General features: G+C 47.5%; 1 protein-coding gene across 1 annotated transcript; it reads right to left on the bottom strand.

The window, feature by feature from the left end:
* Positions 1 to 519: 519 nt before the first annotated feature.
* impg2a (interphotoreceptor matrix proteoglycan 2a) lies at positions 520 to 18135 on the bottom strand (the record flags this gene model as incomplete). The annotated part of the gene is made up of 18 exons (XM_080019556.1): positions 520 to 597; positions 1108 to 1187; positions 1640 to 1841; positions 2880 to 3068; positions 4358 to 4568; positions 5862 to 6081; positions 6180 to 6467; positions 6835 to 7850; positions 10380 to 10588; positions 12371 to 12409; positions 12671 to 12691; positions 12844 to 12902; positions 15005 to 15179; positions 16328 to 16360; positions 16485 to 16510; positions 16617 to 16783; positions 17746 to 17976; positions 18057 to 18135. 18 exons carry the CDS (start codon positions 18133 to 18135, stop codon positions 555 to 557), a joined length of 3288 nt encoding a protein of 1095 aa, XP_079875682.1. The 3' UTR covers positions 520 to 554.
* Positions 18136 to 21511: the final 3376 nt, after the last annotated feature.

Raw genomic sequence — 21511 nt, 5'->3', positions numbered from 1 at the left:
AACGCGAAGGGGAGGGGAAAAAAAAAAAAAAAAAAAAAAAGAGTTTGGTTTCGCCCAAAAGGAGTCGAGACTCGTCGAGCGGACCGGAGGGGGTTAAAAACGTAACATCGTATCCCTGTTGAGCTGAAGCTCACCCGGTTGAGAGAAGGCACTGAGGGAGGAAGGAGGGAAGAGCGGAACGTAACGTTCTCATGGCGGGTCGCAGGGCGGACGCGTGGATGAGGAAGGGCCAGGAACTGCTGCAACGGGGAACCACATCACAGGGGTGAGCGCAGGGGTGGGTGCGTCCATCTTGTACCTGCCAAAGGAAATAACAATTATCCAGGTGAATGGACGGCCTCCGCCTTTCGGAAAGTCAATCTTGGGCGACAAAGGCCCGGGCCATTGGCTCTCTACTTCACTTTTGTGCGACTAAGGCTTGCTCATCTGCGGTTTGTCCCAGACAAAAATGTACATTTCAAACAGAGTAGAAGGAAATACGGTACATTCTGGAACGGGAACTTTGAGAACTTTGAAGGTACCTTGCTTCGCACGTGGACCAAGTGGAGGGACTTTCATGTCTGTGCAGAGGTGCTCTCTCTACGTGTATCCACGGTGCTAGAACACATTATGGACAAACACACACAAACACACACACACACACAAACACACACACACAAAGCCTCGGTTAGACTTAGCGGCGCAGACGTGGCGGTGTCACTTGGTCATGCCAACTCGAATCACCCCAATGACCCCCCCGTAACTGCCTGAACTGTGCGGCGCGGCACGGGTCCGTCAGCCGCCATGCGCCAGCCTAATCGGGTCAGTCCCGCTGAAGCTAGACAGACAGCTATTGACCGCCATGAGCGCTGTCTGTGTCTTCTAATGTTTCCTGTCTCACCATGTCAGCCTCAGGCCTGCTGAGTGTTTGGAAATGGGATATCTGTCTCCGCACTGGTTTGGCACAGCCCGTTGTTCCTTGTTGCCTCCAACTCTCAACAAACCATTCTCGCTTTCTTTCCAGCACGCCCCCTTTTCTCTATCTCGGACTATCCTTTTCCCCGGTCGATTTTTGGTTTGAAGGCCGTCCAGTCGGTTATCTTATTCGGGTATGGGCAGGAAGCTCACGTTTGATGCTGCCGGACGAAGTCTGCGAACTGCCGGTCCTTGGCGTAGAGCTCAATGATGTGTATTCTGTCCTGGATTTCCTGCAAAAGGACAAGAAAACAAGCAAAGGAAATGACCATACCGACACCACTCACAGAAAGATATATCGAATAAGTTCAACAAGTTCAACAAATATATAATAATATTTATAAGCTTGTGAGGTCTGAGGGTCAACAAATAAACCACCAGCTGGGAAAAATTAGGTGTGTTTCTATGTGTCTGTAAACTTTTAGGCAAACCACTTAGCCCCACTACCCCCAATTCTTCCAGTAATAACATGAAACAAAGTAGAAGTAGCATAGGAAGCCCCCCCCCAAAAAAAACTAAATCGACAAGGTACTTTAATGTGTAAGAATTGCTTATGTAAAGTTATGTAAATGGTCAGCAATACAGACACACACACACACACACACACACACACACACACACACACACACACACAGACACACACACACACACACACACACACACACACACACACACAGACACACACCTCTTTGGTCAGTTCGCTGTTCTCATAAATGTGTCGTATCTCCTCGCTGCTGAAGTCGGTGGAGGCCTCTGCGCTGGCGCTGCTGTAGACCGGCGCCTCCGGGTAGCGGCGGTAGTAGTGGCTGTAGCCGGTGGTGGCCTCGCTCTCGTACATGGGGTTGTACTTGGTCGCCCTCTCCAAGGACGGAACACTCTCCGCTCGCCTGCGGCAGACCACACAGCGACAAGTCAGCGGAGCAGAGGACGGCCGGTGGACACGCGATACAACCGCGGGCGACGTCAGAGAAACCCCGTGGATGGGGAGTCGGCGACGCCGCGCGGGCCATGTGGCGTTGGCTGGATAAGAGGAGCCGCCTCTGGGCGCCGACTAATTTCATTAAAGATGTGGTTGCGCTAAGGCCGTAAGCGTTTGTTAACCTTTATTACCTCGGATGATTTCCTTTTGCTTACACCGGCCAGAGAGAGGAACTCACACCATCAGGAAGCCTGTTGTGTTGAGAGCTCAGGCTGCGTGGATAGAGATCAACACCATAGCTGACGGGTTAATCACCTTGTGGGCAGCGCAAGCCTCTCTCAGAGAACCGAGGCCTGGAGACCCGCCAAAGCGGGACGGCGTTCAGGGGACGCGATACCGGGCTCCGTGCGTATTTTCGCGTGCACGGACGTGCGGGCGGGCACGTCAAAGGCACAAGATTAGGGAGCGGAGGAGGGCGGCTTTGAAGATATGCTGCGCTATAGGAGAGGCGACGGCGCTGCGGCCCCGTTTTGGCCGACTGCTGGGGGATGCTGTCACAGGATGTGTCTCGGCTAATTCTACCCCTCCGTCCCTGAGAAAATACCCAGAGCGCCTCGCCTGTAATCTAAAGCTGTCTGTGCAAAAACGCAGAAACTGTGCAGATGTTCAGCTGAAAATCTCATTGCTAATGTCATTGTTCATTTGAAAACCTTTAAAAAGTAAGACCTTGAATGTAAATATACAGTAACGCAAATGAAGACTCTGGGATAGAGATTATGCAAAGGAAGTTTCCGAGGAAGGAAATTTCAAGTCTCACAACTGAAAACTGAAACTACTAATTACTCCTAAAACTACTTTCATATGATTAAATACTTCATAAGAATGAGTTTAAAGGGTCGTTATTAGTGATTCAGTGAGTGAGTACTTAAAAGGTTTGTGTTTCAACCAGGAAGCTTTTCAGTGGAACCGGCTCCATGAGGCCGAGGAGTCTGGGTGGAGGTCTCACCGTATGGGGTCCTCGGCCTCGTCCTTGTCGTACTGGTCCCGTAGCGTTCTCGCCAGGAAGAAGATGACCCCCGATGCCACCAGCAGGAACCCGGCGACGGAGGCGATCGCTATGCCGACCACCAGCGGCTCGGACACGTACTCCTCACAGTGCTCCCCCCGGTACCACCAGTTCTCCCCGACGCGACACCTAGAGCCCCGGTGGAAGTTATCAGAACCAGAGACAACATTCCTCTTGATTGTACCGTATTGTACCGACTACTTTTTGATTTTATTGAAATGACATCCATCTCGTTTTGGGATGAAATTCAGAAATTAATTTCCATTCCCCACAGAGGGTGTTAATGTCTTTGGACGGTGTGGAGTAAACAACGGCATCTGGAGCTGCCTGCTTATTTTATGATGTGATGCTGAGTGTGAACCAGCGGGTCCAGCGCTCGTCTTGGCGCACGCTAATGTTTATGTGCCTGTTGATAATTATTTCAGCTAAAAAACTGCGCTGCCCGAGGAGCGGCTGGAGAATCGTTTTCCTTGATTCGATGTGTCGACACTCCGACATACGAGCGCAGATTTAGGCATTCCGCGAACAAGTGCAAATGGTTATCCAAACGCACACTCACGTGCATTCTCCACCGTGGCTGCACAAGCATGTGTGCACTCGCTGAAAACAAGGTGCAGGAATGCGCCTTAAAGGGTACAAATGCTCAGCTGGAATCTATTAAGTTATCTGAATACGCACGTGGGGCCATTGGTACGATTATTTATTTTTTTTGCACATAATACACTAAGAAAAGCAATGAGTCAGTTTTTTGTTTTTTTTGGGCAATCCTGATGTGACCTTTTCTATACCTTTAAAGACAAGAGATTGTATATGTGTACAACATTAAACCAACAAAGCCCCTGGCTGTTGCGGGTATTTATACCGACAACAGCTTGGGGCTTTAGACAAAAAAAGAATCCAAATTTCTGCCTTTTGACTTTTTTTCAAGGCAGATCTATAAAAATGGACCACCACTGTACATTTGTACAGACTCACTTTTATGAGTCTGTACGCACAAAAGAAAACAGATTTCTAAGTCAAAAAGCATTCGTCAATTATGTTTTGGCAGAGGTGAAAATGAAATGAAATGTGCCAGCTGGGTATAGTTGTAATGAAGCCTGAGTTAATGTGTGATGTGTCAGAAGAACACATTGACTTACAAAGTAAAACACAGACACCAGGCATGTGCAGGGGGGGATACCGAGGGTGCCCGAGAACTTGCCCCTTTGCCCCTTGATAACCCATGGGCCCCATAGTGGCCTTTTCATCCTGTGCGTTTTTGTGCCCCAGATGCGCACCATCGCAGACGCCCGTGATCTGCGGTCCGCTGTGCACCTTTTTTGAGCACCTGCCCCTCTTAACATCTCTGCGCAGGACTTACAAACACACACACACACACACACACACAGACACATACACACCAACACCCACACACCCACCTGCAGATTGCGCCCTGGCCGGGGATGATGTCGCACTTGCCATCGTTGAGGCAGAAGTCTGTCTTCAGGTCGCAGATGCTCTGGCAGGGCAGACCGTCCACGCTGAAGTACCCGGCATTACACACACACTCGGCCTCACCCGACCACCGGTTCACCTTACACTCTGCATACTCGTTACATGCCTGGAACTTACAGGGGTCTGCCTGGTCACCTGGAAATGGAGAAAAAAGGGTTCCCGTTAAAAATTCCTCTGAAAGGGAGTTTATCACTATTCTCCAATCAGTATCAAAATTGTTTTTTACATCAATATAACAGACATGAACAATTGAGACCATCGGGGAGAATCTGGCTCTGAATTGGATCTCTCTGCAATGATATCAAATGTTCCAAATGCTTGCCACCTGTTCGGTTTCCCTCCAAATGACAGAGCAATTCATGGCCAAAAGAGCCACAACTACATAGCAACAACTGATACATTAACAAACTGCTACACATCTTGCACAGAGCTGTTTTTCCCACTTTCCACCGTCCGCTAACTCCTGCCTTCAAGACAAATCGATGCCACCAGAATGCCAAAGTATCTCTTAGTCTCTTCATCTTTGACGAGGGACAATGGAGCTAATGGGAAATGCAGTCAATATTCCATGAAGTTCCACCATTCTTTCTCTTCATAAGCTCCTCATGACGGTTTCATCAAATGTCAATGCATTAAACTCCATCGTATCAGTTAAAATGTTTGAGGATTACAAACACACATGGAGAGCGGCTTTTTATGATATTTTCAACCATTTGGGAAAACACGTTCTCCCCTTAACACACAGGATCCATGGTGGATATCCATGGTGGCATGCTACAATTAGTGTGTCTGGGCTCAGACAGATTATGACAGCTCAGTTATTAAACACAAGTATGAATCATTGACAAACCGCTGCCCATCTGATACACTCATGCACAGTCAAGGGATTAATACCTTGGTGGGAGCATTCAAGGAACTCTGTGCCATGACATTTTCCAACACTTGATGGGTATAAATGCTCCCGTTTGAATCATCAATCATCAGCAAAAACTACTGGCAATTGCGTTGAAAGAACCCTGGTTCATTAAAATAAGACTATTCGGCAGGCACGTGGAGACAGGCACATTTTGCCGCTCTTAGCAATCTGTCGACGAGGTAAGGGGTAAGAGAGTGAGTGAGAAACCGTTCCCATTACGCACAGTGTTTTGTTTGGTTCCTAAAGGAAACAGAGCGGCACAGCGGTGCGCCTGTGATCTGTGCTCCGCTGTGCGGATCGCGCACCTCAATGCCCATTCGCGCTTAAAAAATAAACGCGCCTGAACCAAAGGGAGACCATGGGGCAAAGGGGCGGGTGCTCTGGCAGGTTGGCCGCATCCTATAACAATGTCAGGGAAAAATGCATGTATTTTTTACTTCCAGAAACCTTGCCACCCAACGTAATTTTTGCTACCTTCCCACTCGATTGCAGCGCAAGAACAGGACACACACCTGATTCGACGTCCAGCGAGTACTTATCAATGGCCAGGTTCATGGTCTGGTAGGCTGTGTTACAGAAGTCTTCCAGGATCAGATAGACGGCCGTGGTGACGCCGTGAGGCACCGGCTTGCCGAACTTCATTCTGCTGTTGACCACGATGCTTCCATTCCTGAAGTTAAGGATCTCCAAGTTCTGGAAGTTACTCAGGTTGGACTGCAGATAGGGAACAAGCTGTGGAACGGAGGATAGGATCGAAGGATGTAAAAACATCATGTAACTCATAAGGAAAATACAAAGTCCATGCAGTGATGTGAGGTGGTGTCATTTACCAGTTCCAGGAAGCGTTGCTCCAAGGCCTTGTACTCTGGGGAGCTTTTATTGAAGAGGTCCTCTGAGAAGATCATGTTGGTCACCCTCAGGCTGAAGAACACCATCAGCGCTCGCCTGGGATTCATGGGCATGGCAATGCTGGCCTGATCCATGCCGTGAACCACGCCCGACGGGAATTCGCTGCTGCCTTCCTCTGTGTGGTTCGTCACTCCGTAACCGTAGTGGATCACATCGTAGCCGGGGTCTCTGTCCGTGACTTCAGCCAAGCCCAGATCCGTGGTGTGGAGCTGCAGTGAAACACAAAGTGCTTGGTAGTATCTAGTTGGAAGTAACTGGAGGAAGAAGTAAAAGGTTATACAGGATATCTAATTGGCTCCAACAACCCTGGGTCACAATGTAAATAGTAAAATGATGGCGTTGCTAAGATAGCTTATTCATTCTTATATTTGATTTTGGTTTTTATTTTAACAGCCTGGAAATGGAGAAAAAGTACACTTGCTTTGCTTTATTATGAGATTGTATGTACTTATGTTTTCTGTATAATTGCTGGATCAATGTATGTATCTAATTGTGTATGTTGATAGTGTCTTATAATTTATTCATAGAAAATTTCATTTACTACTATAATGTAGTAGGGGGATTGTTTTTTTTCACCTCCATCGTGATTGATAGGTCCATGTCAGGCTGCTCTTCCACAGTGGGCACAATGTCAGAGATACGAGTGAAAGGTGACTCCCTCTCTGGAGACAGAGTGGTTGGTTGGGCGGGGCTTTGGGAATCTGTGAGTGGTGGCTCCGGCACATTTTTGTCAACCAATAAGACCTCGTCCAGTGAAAGGTCCTCCTCTAAGATCCCCGGGACTTCCTGGGCACCTTCCTCTACAACATCAGGTACGGCCTCCTCCTGCGCTTCTTCCTTCTCCTGCGCCATCACGTCCTCCGCCATACCCACCTCGACCACCGGCTTCTCTTGCTTTCCTACCTCTTCATTTTCTACCACCACATCAATGTCTGGCTCGTCCTCTTCAGGGGGAGCCTCCTCAACGGCAGGTGGAACCTCTGGGACATTGAGGTCTTCTACCAGGACCTCGAGTGAATCTTCGCTGGATGGAGGCAGATCTACCTCTGCTGGCTCAGGCTCTGAGGCTTCACTGGCGTCCCCCGTATTTGGGGTCGCAGCCACAACTTCGGGGGCAGGAATGACCTGAGCAGGCAAGTCTTCCTCTTCAATGGTTTCTATCATGACGGTAGCGATCTCCAGCGTCGGTGGAATCTCCTCCGCAACGAGAACAGCTTCATCTTTGTCCACCACTGGCACTTCTGAAGCCAATGCATCGTCAACAGTGGGCTGTTCTCCCGTCCCAATGTCTTCTCCTGTGGGAACATTTTCAGCGATGGCGTTCTCCTCTGGTGCTTCTTCTTTGCTACCGAGTACGCCATCCTCTGTGTCAGTGTTCTCTAAAGAGGTTTCTTCGTCTACTGTAAATAGTTCATCTTCCAGGTGCTCTGTGCCTGCACCGGACGCTTCCGTTTCTATTGGTGGCTCCGGAAGCGTGACCACATCCAGCTCCTCAGGGGAGGCAGGCTCGGCAGGGAGTTCTTCTGGTGGGGGGCTCTCTGTGTTGGGAATTGGCACAACATCTCCCAGTATAAGGCCTTCCTCCTCAATACCTAGAATAAGACAGTGTCAAAGACTTTCATTGCGTGCATAAATCATAATCTCAGGAAAACGGGTTTGCAGGTGCAGGTGCGTAGAGAAAGTGTATGTTTGTGTGTATGTTGTGTGTGTGTGTGTGTGTGTGTGTGTGTATGTGTGTGTGTTTGCAAATGTATATTTTAATCCCACCTTCAGCGATGGGCGCCGTCGTGGGAGCGGGAGCTGGAGATTCGGTTGCACTCTCCTCCAGAATTATAACGTCACTTTCCCCCGCCGTCATTTCTGCATCTTCAGCAGGTTCAAAAAGAAGGTCTTCCCAATCAGCGTCTGTGTCCTCAGAGTCCCCTTCCAGAGCATGAACGTCTGCTGTCTCATTAGCCAGGATATTGGCCTGCATCAACAGATTTAAGTTTATATATACTAAAATGTGCAGGCTCCATGTTCAACCAAGTCCACATGGAATAACAATGTGACCCAATATTATATGCCACAGTAGCCGTTTGCCCTTGCCTTGTTAATCAATTCCTGACAAGTAGTTTGCCAAACCTTCCGACTTCTTGTAATGACTCAAATTAATCACGCTGGGGGCTGAGTTGTAAAGTGAACTAGCAGACCTCGTTAGAACTCTAACTGTGATTACCAGCAAAGGGCAAACTCAGCCCTCTAGACAGAACAAATATAGATGTGAAATGATCTGGACGGATTAAAGGCTCCAGTATGCAGAGAGGCAGATACTCGTCTCTGCTCTCGACTTTCTGTGTTGCGCTGTAACCCTTGCGCCAGAATAGCAGTGGATTATTATAGCAAATGCCAAACTAATCCCCAAAGCCTTTCTTTATCCTTTACCTGTACTGGTGAGCTCATCCCTCTACCTGTACTGGTAAACTGGGGATAACTGCACCTCACCAATCACCTATTTCCTACCAGCACTGTGATATAGTACGACCTCAAACTAACAAAGTACTAACAAAATCTAAACCAATAGCCAAACCAAAACCAAACAGAGCAAAAAAAAAAAAAAGCAAAACCATAGCTGATTTTATTCATCATATTAGTGAGGATCAAATTCAAGGATCATACTGAAAGGCTGGATTCCTGATTATGAATGTTGCCATGGAGATGACCTGTGACTTACCGGATGTACATTAATGATATGGGCTGACTCCGAGGATTTAGGTGCTGTGGAACAGTTTGAGATACAAACATTAGTACAATGTGACACACTGCAGACCCCTATTCTAAACAGTACAATATGTCCGACTGGCTCCAGGATCCTTCTATTTTATCAGCTATAATAGACTAGAGAGCGTTTAAACTGCCAGACTACCTCGGCCAGTCAGCAGCAGTGACAGTTGTCCTGCTGACTGTGCATTTACCTTAGGGGAACCCCACCAATCAGCACTCCGATCTGGCCCCAACATCTGCCACTGTGGGCCAAAACTATTACTGCATTACCACCAAAGCTGAAGGATGACGCCAAGCTGTGCCTGTAAGTCTCTGGGCTGACATGCCAAGCGACCATATGAGATTGTTTAGCCCTCCTATCACATGTCCGGGCCCATAACTAATGTGGGCTTCAGATGGCATTCATCTTCAGAGTGGCTCGCTAATCCAGTAAACTAATGGCACCCATTCTCTCGAAAACAAATTCAGAGGAGGAGAAATCGTACAGATGGAGGGAATGGTATAGTCATTATTACCGCCTCCACTTTGTTCCGTGTGCTGGAAAAGTTCCCTGGCCAGAAGTTGGAGCCAGCTAACCTACTTACTGTCTGGCAAAATCGAGCAAATATTGTGATTGGTATGTGCTGTAGGTGTGTGTGTGTGTGTGTGTGTGTGTGTGCGTGTGTGTGTGTGTGTGTGTGTGCGTGTGTGTGTGTGCGTGTGCGTGTGCGTGCGTGCATGTGTGCATGCGTACATGCGTGCGTATACCGTATGCGTCTGTGTGTTAGAGAGAGAGAGAGATGAGAGACGCATTTAAAGACATGTGAGTGACGGCGACAAAGATGACAGGTAGGAGTGATGCCTCCATCGCGGTGACGGCCGTGCGTTAAAAGCAAAGCAGCACAATTCACTGCATGTGAGCGAAGGCGACAGATTAGCTGAGGCGAAAAAGGTGAGGGCCTGAATTCCTCGAACCCTCTTGGCTGAGTTCTATTACAAAGGCTTTCTAATGATGAGGATTTAACTGCCACGCTGAATAAATACACAGTCCCTATAACTGATGACTGTGTAATTTGTTCATTAAAAATGGCCCACTTTCCAGCTTAAATGTCCTCTAAATATGGTGTCCTCCCTGACGAGCGCGCAGACGAATAACAAACAGATGAGACGATCGTGACCGTGGAATGTTTTGTCAAGCGGGTGAGAGCGTGTCGTAATATCGCGGTCAGACTCCACACATCTCCATTCGATGTGACGTTTTGGAATCTCGCGCTGAATTTGCACGCGGATTAAAAAGACAGAAAACGATGACGGGGGCATGGCTGTGATCCGGGGAGAGCGCGGGGGTGGGAGACAAAAACTCGCAGCCGTTCTCTCACCCCCGAACCCGTCCTCCTTGTGAAGAGCTTCGGTGACGTAGCTCCTGACTTCGCCCGGGCCGTACACCATCGTGGGGGGCTCCGCCACCCCCCGGTAGGAGGTCTCCACCCGGTTGGACTGCAGAGTCAGGTAGTTCAGCTGGTCGTGGCTCACGCCCGTCCCATCCACCACCACCGTGACGGTGTAGTCCACTACCACGCCGTCCAGCCTGGACACACACACACACACACACACACACACACACAGACACACAGACACAGCACAGATTAAGGTAGAAGTTGCGATGGAAGAAAAAAACTGATTTCCTTAAATATCACCATTTCATTCCGTACTGTTCTTGAATCGCAACATTGACCGCCCAATTGATAACCACAGTGTATTTGTGTTAGTGCTACATTAAACTTGATTCATGATGCAAATTATCCTTATAAGCACGCCTCATCATGAATGCATTATCTGATCTTTGTCCTTGTTCTCCAGTTCAAAAGGTTGAACAAAAATTCCAATGCATTTTGCTATGGACCACAACACCAAGTGAATCAGAACAATTGCAGATTTCCAATACTGATTATAATACAAAATAATGACAGTATTAAATGAAGGGTGCATACAGAGAGTGCTTTTTCACAACTGCCAAACCCACATTTACTCCTGGGTGCTGCCCAGTACAACAAGTCCTTTGCTACTGGCCGCTGAACAGCCCAGCTGGAGCCTGTGGCCAGTTTGGTTCTGCTATGGTGCTCATGGGCACTTTGGCGGCGAAAGGAGGGGGTTCCTCGTTCACGTTCCACACACATAGAGCTCCCTGATGTGCATTGCAGTGCAGTACAGTACAATTTGTGCGTTTTTTACATTTCAATCACTACTATTAATGTATTTCATCAAAGCACATTAACCATGAACCACTTTTTAGTGTCTTCTCGATGCATGCGATTACTTGGAGGATTATAATTGCTCGGGCGTCACTTAGATTTAAGATCCAATGTGCAAAAAAAGTTGTAGAGCTCTCACAGATGACTGATGTCTTGCCTGATTTACTCCAGCCTGGACCGCAGTGCGCCATCCCAGTCCAAAACATCCCAGTCAGCACTGTGATCAATATCATAATAATAAACATCGGAGCTCTACAAGAGACTCCAGGCTTCGGAAAAAGCCATATATCAGACTTCATTTGACTACTGGGAGTCCTCCACTCTGACCTAGTTTGTGTGGCTCTGGCGACGGGCTCGGCACATACCGGCCCTATAATTGGCACCGATTTGGAAGCTAAAATAATTTCTCTCATATAGCTAGACACACACACACACACACATAGAGACAAACGCATGTATGTTCAGATTTACCCCCCGCTGCACGCTGGGCTCCACGCTGGGATCACTACCTGGAGCATAAGTGAGTCCAGATGTGAATTTCGGCACTACTGTCTGCCTGCATGTGCACGGTTATGGAGGTAGAATGCGGTTGACAAGAAAATGAGGGAGAACATTAACAATGTGCCGAGCGTGAAATCCCTCCAAGTTCCTATTTAATTTAATTTAATACAAGGATGATGACAATGCAGCTATTCACCAAATATATTTATGCCTACATTAAGTATTGTAGCAGCTACACTGCCGCTGATCCCCTGTCGCAGCCTTTTTGTTACTTTTACCGTCTGTCGGATTTTGTAAAACAGTTCACCGATCAACACCAAGTCAGATTCCTCTTACATGAAATTATACTCGGTCGAATAAAACCTATTCTGATCCTTCCCACTCCTCTCGCCTCTCCTTCTCGTTCTCTCCCCCAGGATCTCTCTTTGCCACTGCCCTTCACCTTTGCTCCCTCTCCGTCCTCTTCCCTCCCTTTTCCTCGTCGTCTCTCTCCTCCCCTCGTCCAGAGGATGATCGGTCACAAAGCCCCAATAATCGCCTCTGTAGGCGAAGCACCTGCTCGCCCTGAAACGGCCTGATCCAACTTAGCAGGTGAGCGACCGCGCTAAGGCAATTACCGCGGACACCCACCGTCACCCCGGCACACGTGCCCACACCTGCACGTAAAACAAAGCGTGAGGTGAGCACGAGAGCACGCACACACACACACACACACACACACACACACACACACACACACACACCACGCCCACACACACGCATCTGCAGACGAAGGCATGCAGGTGACGGGCAAGGGGAGCGTTTGGTAGGAAACCTATCGCCGAGGTGTGCGTGCTTATCTGTACAACGCCAGGACAAGAAGGACGGAAAGCAGAAAGGTCTACCATCCCAACAAGCACCCAAGCTCTACTACTCACCCTCCGCCATCTTTCTGAGGCCTGCAACAGACGCGGAGAAAAACACAATTTAGAGATATGCGTGAAAACAACACCCTGGGTCTCTTATTGCTTATATAATATACCGGTGGTTCACATTAAAAGCGCCGGTTCTCTGTGTTCTGCCAAAGGCCCAGAGCTGCATCATCACTGACCTGAAGTCCACCACAGTGACGCTCTTGAAGCCGGGCAGCTCCTCCATAGCACCCGCGATCTGGAACCAGAAAACAGCTTTGTATTAAGCCCCGTCATAAACACCGGGAGGTGATTTTTTTTTTTTTACAACAAATAAAAATGAAAATAAAAATTTTAGGGGAATTAACAATAAACCGGTTTGGCAGAATGGGCACAATCTCTGGTTCCAACTGTGCTAAGCTTATTTAAAAGTAGCCGCGGGAATTGGCATTTCTCGCACAGTGGTTCGGCACAGGGGTTCGGCACTCGGACCTGCCAAGACCAGACCGCCTCTTTGAGATAGTCTGGCTCCTCGCTACTGGCGGGAGCTACTCACTTGGAAACAGCGCAAAATTGTTGCGCTGATGACACACTGACCCACTTTATCATCTCCAGGTCAGGAAGAGTACCCAGATCTGGCATCCTCCTCCTCCTGCTATCTCCCTGTCCTCCTTTCTCCCCCACCTCCAATTATCCAAACCCATTCTGTCCAAACCCTGTCTTCCCCTCTGCTGCCGCTTCATTACCCACTGTACAATACAGGAGGAATATGCCATGAGTGTGTGTGTGTGTGTGTGTGTGTGTGTGTGTGTGTGTGTGTGTGTGTGTGTGTGTGCGTGTGTGTGTGTGTGTGTGTGTGAGAGTGCGTACGTGCATGCGTGCGTGCGTGCGCGCGTGCGTGTGTGCGTGTGGTTTAAGGAGTATTTTGTGAAGGCATCCAGACTTCAGATACCTGGAAGATCTCAAAAGAGAATTTACAAGGAGGTCAGAGATTTGGAAACAAGCTTTTCACCATTCAGCTCAACATGTGCGCGCACGCTCACACAAACACACACACACACACACACACGTACTGCATAATAAATTGTTTTGTTGTGTGTGTGTGCTTCTTCCCTACAGTCATATGTCAACATCTCTGCCAAGACAGAGTGAAAAAACTAAAATATACAGGATGATATATTGCATTTTCCAAGACCTGGAAAATCACTAAAGCTGTTGTCCACAGTTACTTACTTAGATATATGGTTGAATGTGTGAGTGTGTGCTATCATGTGCGTACATGTGTGAGATTCAAGTATACACATCATAAAGCAATGCTTTAGGCACACGGCAAGGCATACAATGCAACTGGTTTTGAATCAAACTGCTGCCACTGCCGCTGCTGCTTCTGCAGCTGCTGCTGCTGCTGATCTGGGGCCAGCTGTTAGAGCCAGCAACGCATCCATCACAGACCATCAAGGAGGAGATAGGATGAGGCTGAGCAGGCACGTGCAGGGGGGAGGGCACCCGAGCACCTGCTCCTTTGCCCCTTGATGTCCATGGTGCCCTTTTTTTTATCAGCCGTGTTTTGTTTTGTTTTTTTTGGCGTGAATGGGCATTGAGAATTAATTGGAAACAGCTGTATTATAGATGGACTAAAAGAGGGATCCGCAACACAACAGACCCTTGTTTTAGTCTTTTCTCCCAGAAGGCAAAGGGAAGGCGAGAGTGTTTTTTTTGTGTGTTCCATTTATAAAATCTGAATATCAATTGTCTTTGGATAAAATAGAATAATATAAGCCCAAATTATAGCCATATTTAAGCAAGCGCCGCTGTTTAGTTTTAGTGGGGGCAATTTGGTGGGGACAATATCCCCTTCCCCGACATAATCTTTTGTAATCATGGTAGGAGAATAACGTAGCAAATAAGAGTTTTAATGAGTCGCATATTCCAGAATAAATTCATTTATTTAGCGGGTGGGAAAAAAGGAGAAGAGAAAGATCAGACGACGAGCAGGTAGCGGATTTATTTTCTGGGCAAGATATGAATTCATGAGGTGCGTGTGAGTGCGTAGCACATTGGTCGAGTCCAAATGAGTCTTTATCGGCGGAACTGGTGTCGGAAGCTCACATCAAAGTCAAATTACCAATAACAGTCAAATGATATATAGTATATATACAGTGTATATAGGTTGTGCTGGAGAATTTTTAAATCTTCTTCCATTTGCCCTTTCTTTCACTTTGAGCACCTGCTCCTCTTAAGGTCTCTGAATGGGCCTGAGGCTAGAGTGGGGGATGAGAAGACCCTAAGCCAGATGGAGAGAGAGAGAGAGAGAGAGAGAGAGAGAGAGAGAGAGAGAGAGAGGGAGAGAGAGAGACCAACCTCCTCAGTGACCCGTCTCCTGAGCGCTTGGTACTGCAGGCTGGCCGGGTCGCTCAGCTCCTTGCTGTAGTCCTCTCCGCTCAGCATGATGCTCATTTCCACCACCTGCTCCAGCAGCGGGGGCGTCGGAGGCTCCACCGCTATGTTGTTGTCCAGCTGCAGAAAGTTAAATACCCTTGATTAAGGGGGCTAATTAAGGAATCAAGAAATGTCCATTCCATTGATTTATATCTAAAATATGGCCTTTTGAAGAAGCCCTTTAAGACTGCACTGTGATTAAGGGCTTCGTAAATGAACTTGACCTGACTTCATTGTTAAATTCATATGTATAAATATAGCGTCTGATCTCCACCATGAATTGGCCGTCTTAATAAACCTTTTTCACGGCAGAGTTCCGTGGACCTTTGAGACATTTTTGTTTTGCTTCACAACATTTGGTTGAACTTCCTGAGCATCCCTAGACCTTTCCTGTTATTTGGAATTATTCACTGCTTACTCTTTACACAATCTTTGTGCATGTCAAACAAAGACTGCAATCAAGATAGTTTCAACAAATGCGTCTGTTTCCTTTTGCATGTGAGCGTGCGCGTGTGTGTGTGTGTGCGTGTGTGTGTGTGTGTGTGTGTGTGTGTTTCCCTGAACTCACTGTGCTGGTGTCTGTCACCACAACAGCCTCCTCCAGTTCCTCTTCATCCTCATCCTCCTCCGCCGCCTCCTCCCTCTCTGCGTCATCCTCTCCTCCAGCTGGAGCTCCGGCTAGAATATCGGGTGCAGGTGCAAAAAGGGGATTTATCACTGTTATTCGCGAGTGAACTGCAACGGAGCTAAAACTTTTGGCTAACGCCAGACGGTTCCTCGCAGCTATTCATTTTTGGATTACACCGTTCTGACCCTGACGACTCTCCAAAGCTCTACCTTTTCACTGGCCTGGAGCCGGCGCGCTCGGCACACACACAGAGACACCTTAACATAAAGAAAATTAAAAAAAAAAAAAAAGGAAGGAGGCCATACGTTGGGCGTGTGGAGAGAAACTGACCTTCAGTAGGACTCTCTGCCCCCGCTGGTTCCTCTGGCGTTGGTGTGCTGTGGAACAAGCACACGTTTACTCAGCAGAGTGGTTTGGTTGCAATTAGCCAATGAGTGCAAATAGTACTGAAATAGTTTGAGGGGTAGAGTATTCAATATGGGGGTCACTGGATAGAAAACACAGAGCTTGGTGTCAAAGTCCAAATCAAACAAAGAGTGTTTTAAATTAACGTGTGATTGTGGATATACAGTGGTTATCTGAACAGGTGAAATGTTGGAGAGTCTGGACAACCTCACCTGCACATGTGCTGCCAGGACCTGGTGGGCTCACTGTGAACGTAGGAGGAGACGAAGAGAGAAAAAGAAGAGCCAATGGGAACGATGACACACATTTACACCAGAAATCCTGTCATAAATTGGGATAAAATTGCATGGGGTGGAATGGCGGCTTTACCTTTTTGCCGCCTGCAACAACATTCTCTGCAAATGTGAAAAAAACGCACATTTAGAGGCATTGAGATGTACAGTGTTTCATGCTATACCCAGGAGCAGCCCCTTGAGCACAAAAACAAAAAACATCACTCACTTTTTTGACAAAAGCCTGGTGCTCCTGCGATTGGCTGAAAAAGCTGCCCATGCCCTGCGCCGTCACCGCACCCTCCTGGCATCGGTTCATCCAGCTCTGGTACTCCTCCTGCTCGGGCAGGCGGTCCCAGAAGATCTTGAACGCCTCCCATACCGTCTCCTGGCACACTGGTCCAAACACCAGAGGAAGACGTGTGTCAATTTACAGCCAGCAAACCAAACTCGTCATAGAGTCCGATTCCGCCTTTTCCCAAAAGTTGGATTCTAGTTGGAAAAGGCTGACGCTCACCAACGGAGACAAAACAAAATAAACTTCTGGTTCCTTCCTGAGTCATCTTTCCTAGCGTTCAACGGCACAGAAAGAACTGGTCAGAGTCACAACAAACATACGATGAAGACGATATTTATATCACAACGTTTTGGCGTTGGGCTTTCAAAACAACATGTTGCTCCCGCAGTTCGGAGGAACACGGAGCTCCCACTCATCCTCCTTTGCCGCGCCACCGCTGCGGCATGCCTTCCATGAGTCAGCCGAGTCGGCACCCAGCCAGAGTCTGCACACAGACGTTATGCTCCCACCTTCCTCACTAATCGACTTATCAACGATAGGAATTCATTGTGAGCTCTCCCCATTGATACACCCTAAACCCAAAGATCTAAGCCTTCCACTCCTAACCATCGACCATATACATGTCAAATATTTGACCGCCATCTTTTAGGGCGGTGAGGACACATTGGCTTATCGCACTTAACCTGTTTACTCCCTTGACTTGTTAACTCACTGATCTAATTGTCGGTTGACCAGACAGATTTCAAAGGGCTTTAAACCTTCATTGACTTATGATGTGCATCAGCTTAGGGGTGTGGTGTGTAGACAGGCTTAACTTTGGCCAACTTTATTGTGGAAAACGAATGAACCAACAGTTGGTGGCCATGCAAAGCAAATCCGTGGGGACGTTGGACAAAGATAGCGGCGCCAGACTGCTGGGAAGCGGAATTAGGAAAGGAAAGTTAAAAGGATTTCGGAATCCGGGGGGCTTGTGTCCTATCTCTCAAAGGAAAGGGTGCGGCTGCTATCCACAATAAATTCACCGTTGATCAAACGGAGTTTGACTCCACCGGGTGCATACCTCTCAGGTGAAAGTAGCTGAGGTGGTTTGCGGCGACCTGCTGCGCCGTCTCTTGGCCACAGAGTTTTACTCCGCTGGGGAAGAGGGTGTTGCGTTTCTTGCGAGCCAGGGCTCCGTGGGCTTGGTGGGCCGCTTTCGGCTCAGACAAGCCGGCCACGTCGGGCTGGTTCACGGTCGGACCCGGCCGCTCTCGCTCGGGGTCTCCCAGGGAGGAACCTTCGAATGCCGCGCCTGTCGTCGACAACAAATAAAGTTACCGACACCGCCTCACGGCGGTCGTAGTCAAGTCCCAGGCGTCGGCAGATACTTACTTGTCCTCGTGTCCAAAATGACGATCACCAGACCAAAGACGACAGCGCACCAAACACCGGTCCACGATGAGATCGACATGTTAAATCCCTTCTATTTATTTTAAAATCCACAGCCTTGAAAAGGGTCCAGGAGGTAGGTATTTCCTATTGTTGTCGCCCTCTTGCAAGTTTGCATAGTTCAGAATCCTCCAGGCAGGACAGAACGGCGGGACCACGCGGACAGAAACAATGTTTGTATTTACATGGCGTCAGCCCCTAGTTCCTCGGCTCGAGGCGGGATGGAGTGTGTCCTGGTGCTGAGGGAACAGCTCCTGGCTCAGGTAGCAGATGGCACTTTTTTTTGCTTTGCTCTCTAATCCTGTTTGTCTTAAGCCCTGGACAACAACTTGCCAGTAGCATAATAAATTAGTGGAGTAATACTGGGAAAGGGGGGGGGGGGGGGGGTGCTTAGTGTGGAAATGTGGACGGGGGGGTGGGGGCTAAAGGCAAGGTGAGATAACTGGAGCAGAGGAATGCATTATTCAAATGCATTTATTGTTGAGAAATGGTCTTTTCCCATGGCCCCTGCTAGAAAGTGCAACATTAGACCGTCACTGAGCAGGCACGGGCCTGGAGTTTCATTCTGGGGACTTTCAGCGCCACAGAACCATGCGAGGTGGACACTGAGGGGAGTCCATTTCTGTATATTTCCTACATTCCACTGGAAGATAAAGACAATGTTTCTGTTCCCAATCTAACTCCCCAACACACATGCACACACACACCATCACCTCGTCAGAGCTTGTTTTATAACAGACAAACAAATCTAAAAATAAACAGCTATTAACGCACATGAACATTGTTTTGCACCCCACAGTACAAACACAAAAAACAGCACATCTCCATCTCCATCCCGCATCTATGTGTCTTGTCTAGCGGCTCGAAGATCATAATCTGAGGGGCGCGGCTGAAATCCGCTCAGTGTATATCCAGTGTGTATACCCCTCACTCTCCCTCTGAGATGTATCCTGTTTTTCAACAGTAAGAGCGACCATGTCATTTTACTAAGCAGCTCGTTTCTGTGCTAGATCCTTCTGATTCCCCAAATGATCTTCCTATGGCTCTTTTTTTTCTGTAATTTATTTCCATTCACATTTCTTTTCTCCATTGACCTTTTCTAATAGTCAGAGTCCAAATCCCATTTGAAATGAAATGACTTTCTGAGGATGCATTCTGTGTAATCCAATCCAAGCTTTAATTAAAGCAGCGTTTACTAGATTTGGCTTTTCGTTCCACCATTGCAAGATCAGGCACAAACACAAGTTAAACAGGAAGAGCGACTGTGACACTGGCCAAGATCTGGACGGAAGTTACATAAGAGGAGCAATTAAAGGAGGAGAGGGGGAGGAAAGGTCGTATGGTGTCTGGAGTTCAGACGGTCGACTACGGCAGGGAATTGATTTTAAATGTCGTTATATGAGTCTGTCAAAGGTGGGTCTAGCACAAAAAAAAAAAATGAAAGTAATGTCACTTTCGATATATATATATATATATATATATATATATATATTATATTCAGTATTATTAAAAATGGTCTTCCAAATAACAGACTAAATAAGGGGACAAAAGTGAGCCGAGCAGTTACCCAAGTACTAGTTATCTAAGTCAAATCTGTTTTAATATCTTAAACCTTAAACCACAATGCCCCACAGGGCAAATAGGTGATTTAGTGTGGGAAGAGTTATCCAAAGTGTTTTCTAAATCAATGTGGTAGTCGCACCAGAAACACAGTGTCGATCCGATCAGTTCCAAGTCAGAGACAATGTGAGTTTGAAGGGGCCATTCCGCGGTGTCTCAATTTGCGCCGGCGCCGGCTACATATAAAAGGTCTAACCTGGTTGAGGAAGTTTCCCTCTTGTCGGTAGGATTCCAGGACCCACATTTTGCACTTGTCCCCAAACCCCCAACTATCTAGCTCTTTAAAAGAGGGATTCAAAACACTATCAATATTTGATCTCATCAATAGGGCTTCTTAAATGTTGAAATTGTCCAAAACCTCATTGAAGTACGGTAGGAATGCTCTCCACAGACCATTGCTCCAGATTTGTATAGCTATTGAATACTAAAAATATATAATATTAAGATATTATGCACTACATGATCAAATGTGACAAAACATCCAAATTAGATTCAACTAATTGTCATCGCAGAGTACAAGTACTGATGCAACGAAACGCATTGCTGTCGTAACTGTTTTGGGAAGGCTTTCCACTAGGCTTTGGAACACGGCGCAGGGATTTGCTCCCATTCAGACACAAGAGCACCAGTCAGATTGGGCACCGATGTCGGGCGATGGGGCCTGGCTTGCAGTCGGCTAAACCCAGTAACTACCCACTCGCATCTGCCAAACCCAGATTCATCCATCAGATGACGCCAGACGGTAAAGTGTGATTCATCATTCCAGAGAACGTGTTTCCACTGCCCCGGAGTCCAATGGCACCTTTACACTAACCCCCGCCGACGCTTGGCATTGCGCACGGTGATCTTAGGCTCGGTGCGCAGCTGCTCGGCGGGAGGAACGCGGTTCACGAAGCTCCCGACAAACAGTTCTTGTGCCAATGTTGCTTCCAGAGGCAGCTTGGACCTCGGTAGCGGGTGTTGCAACTGAGGAGGCACGCGCCAGCGCTGGATGATCCCGTTCCGTCACATCTGTACCGCTTCGTGGTTGAGCGGTTGTTGCTCCCAGGCGGTCCAACGTCACGATATTGATGAGTTACGTAAGTCATTTTCTAACTTACGGTTGACCGGCAGCAGGTCTAGCAGGGAAGAGATTTGATACGCTGCTTTGGTTGGAAAGGTGGCATCCTATGACAGTGCCACATCGAAAGTCACTGAGCTCTTTGGTACCACACATCCTACTGCAAATGTTTGTTTATGGAGATTGCGCGACTGATTCTATGCACCTTTTCTGCTATGTAGTCTACACAGACTGTAAACAAATATTCAACCCCACAAAGCCTGGAGAGCCAAGTTTCTTGTTTGTGCGTACAGTGGTTGGCAATGCAATACTTCATCTCAGACCAGACTGTTGACAGCCAGAGAAGACAGAAATCACATCATACATATCATATTAGATAGAAGTAAATAACCAAGATAACAGACCTTTGGTGAAAGTAACATGTGATTGACCACAATTACCTCATGGTGCATTAACCTGTGTTGACGCTCCACTCTTAGCTCAAAACTTAATAAGAACCAATCCCTGTTAAATGCTGATTTACTGTCCCACTTATATGAAAAAACCTTTTATTAATAAACTTATTATAGAGGTAAAAATGAATACATTTTCATGAAAACAGGTGGCACAACATTATAAAGTATGTTCAGCGAGTTCATATTTGGTATTAGAACATTCACACTCGGTATTAGGAGCATAGTTTGAAGAAACTTCAGCAGTTGGTGCACGAACAACATCT

This window comes from Zeus faber, assembly GCF_960531495.2.
Source record: "Zeus faber genome assembly, chromosome: 18".
Lineage (NCBI taxonomy): Eukaryota > Metazoa > Chordata > Actinopteri > Zeiformes > Zeidae > Zeus > Zeus faber.
The sequence above is the reverse complement of the archived record's forward strand: the minus strand, read 5'-3'. Positions and strand labels throughout refer to the sequence as shown.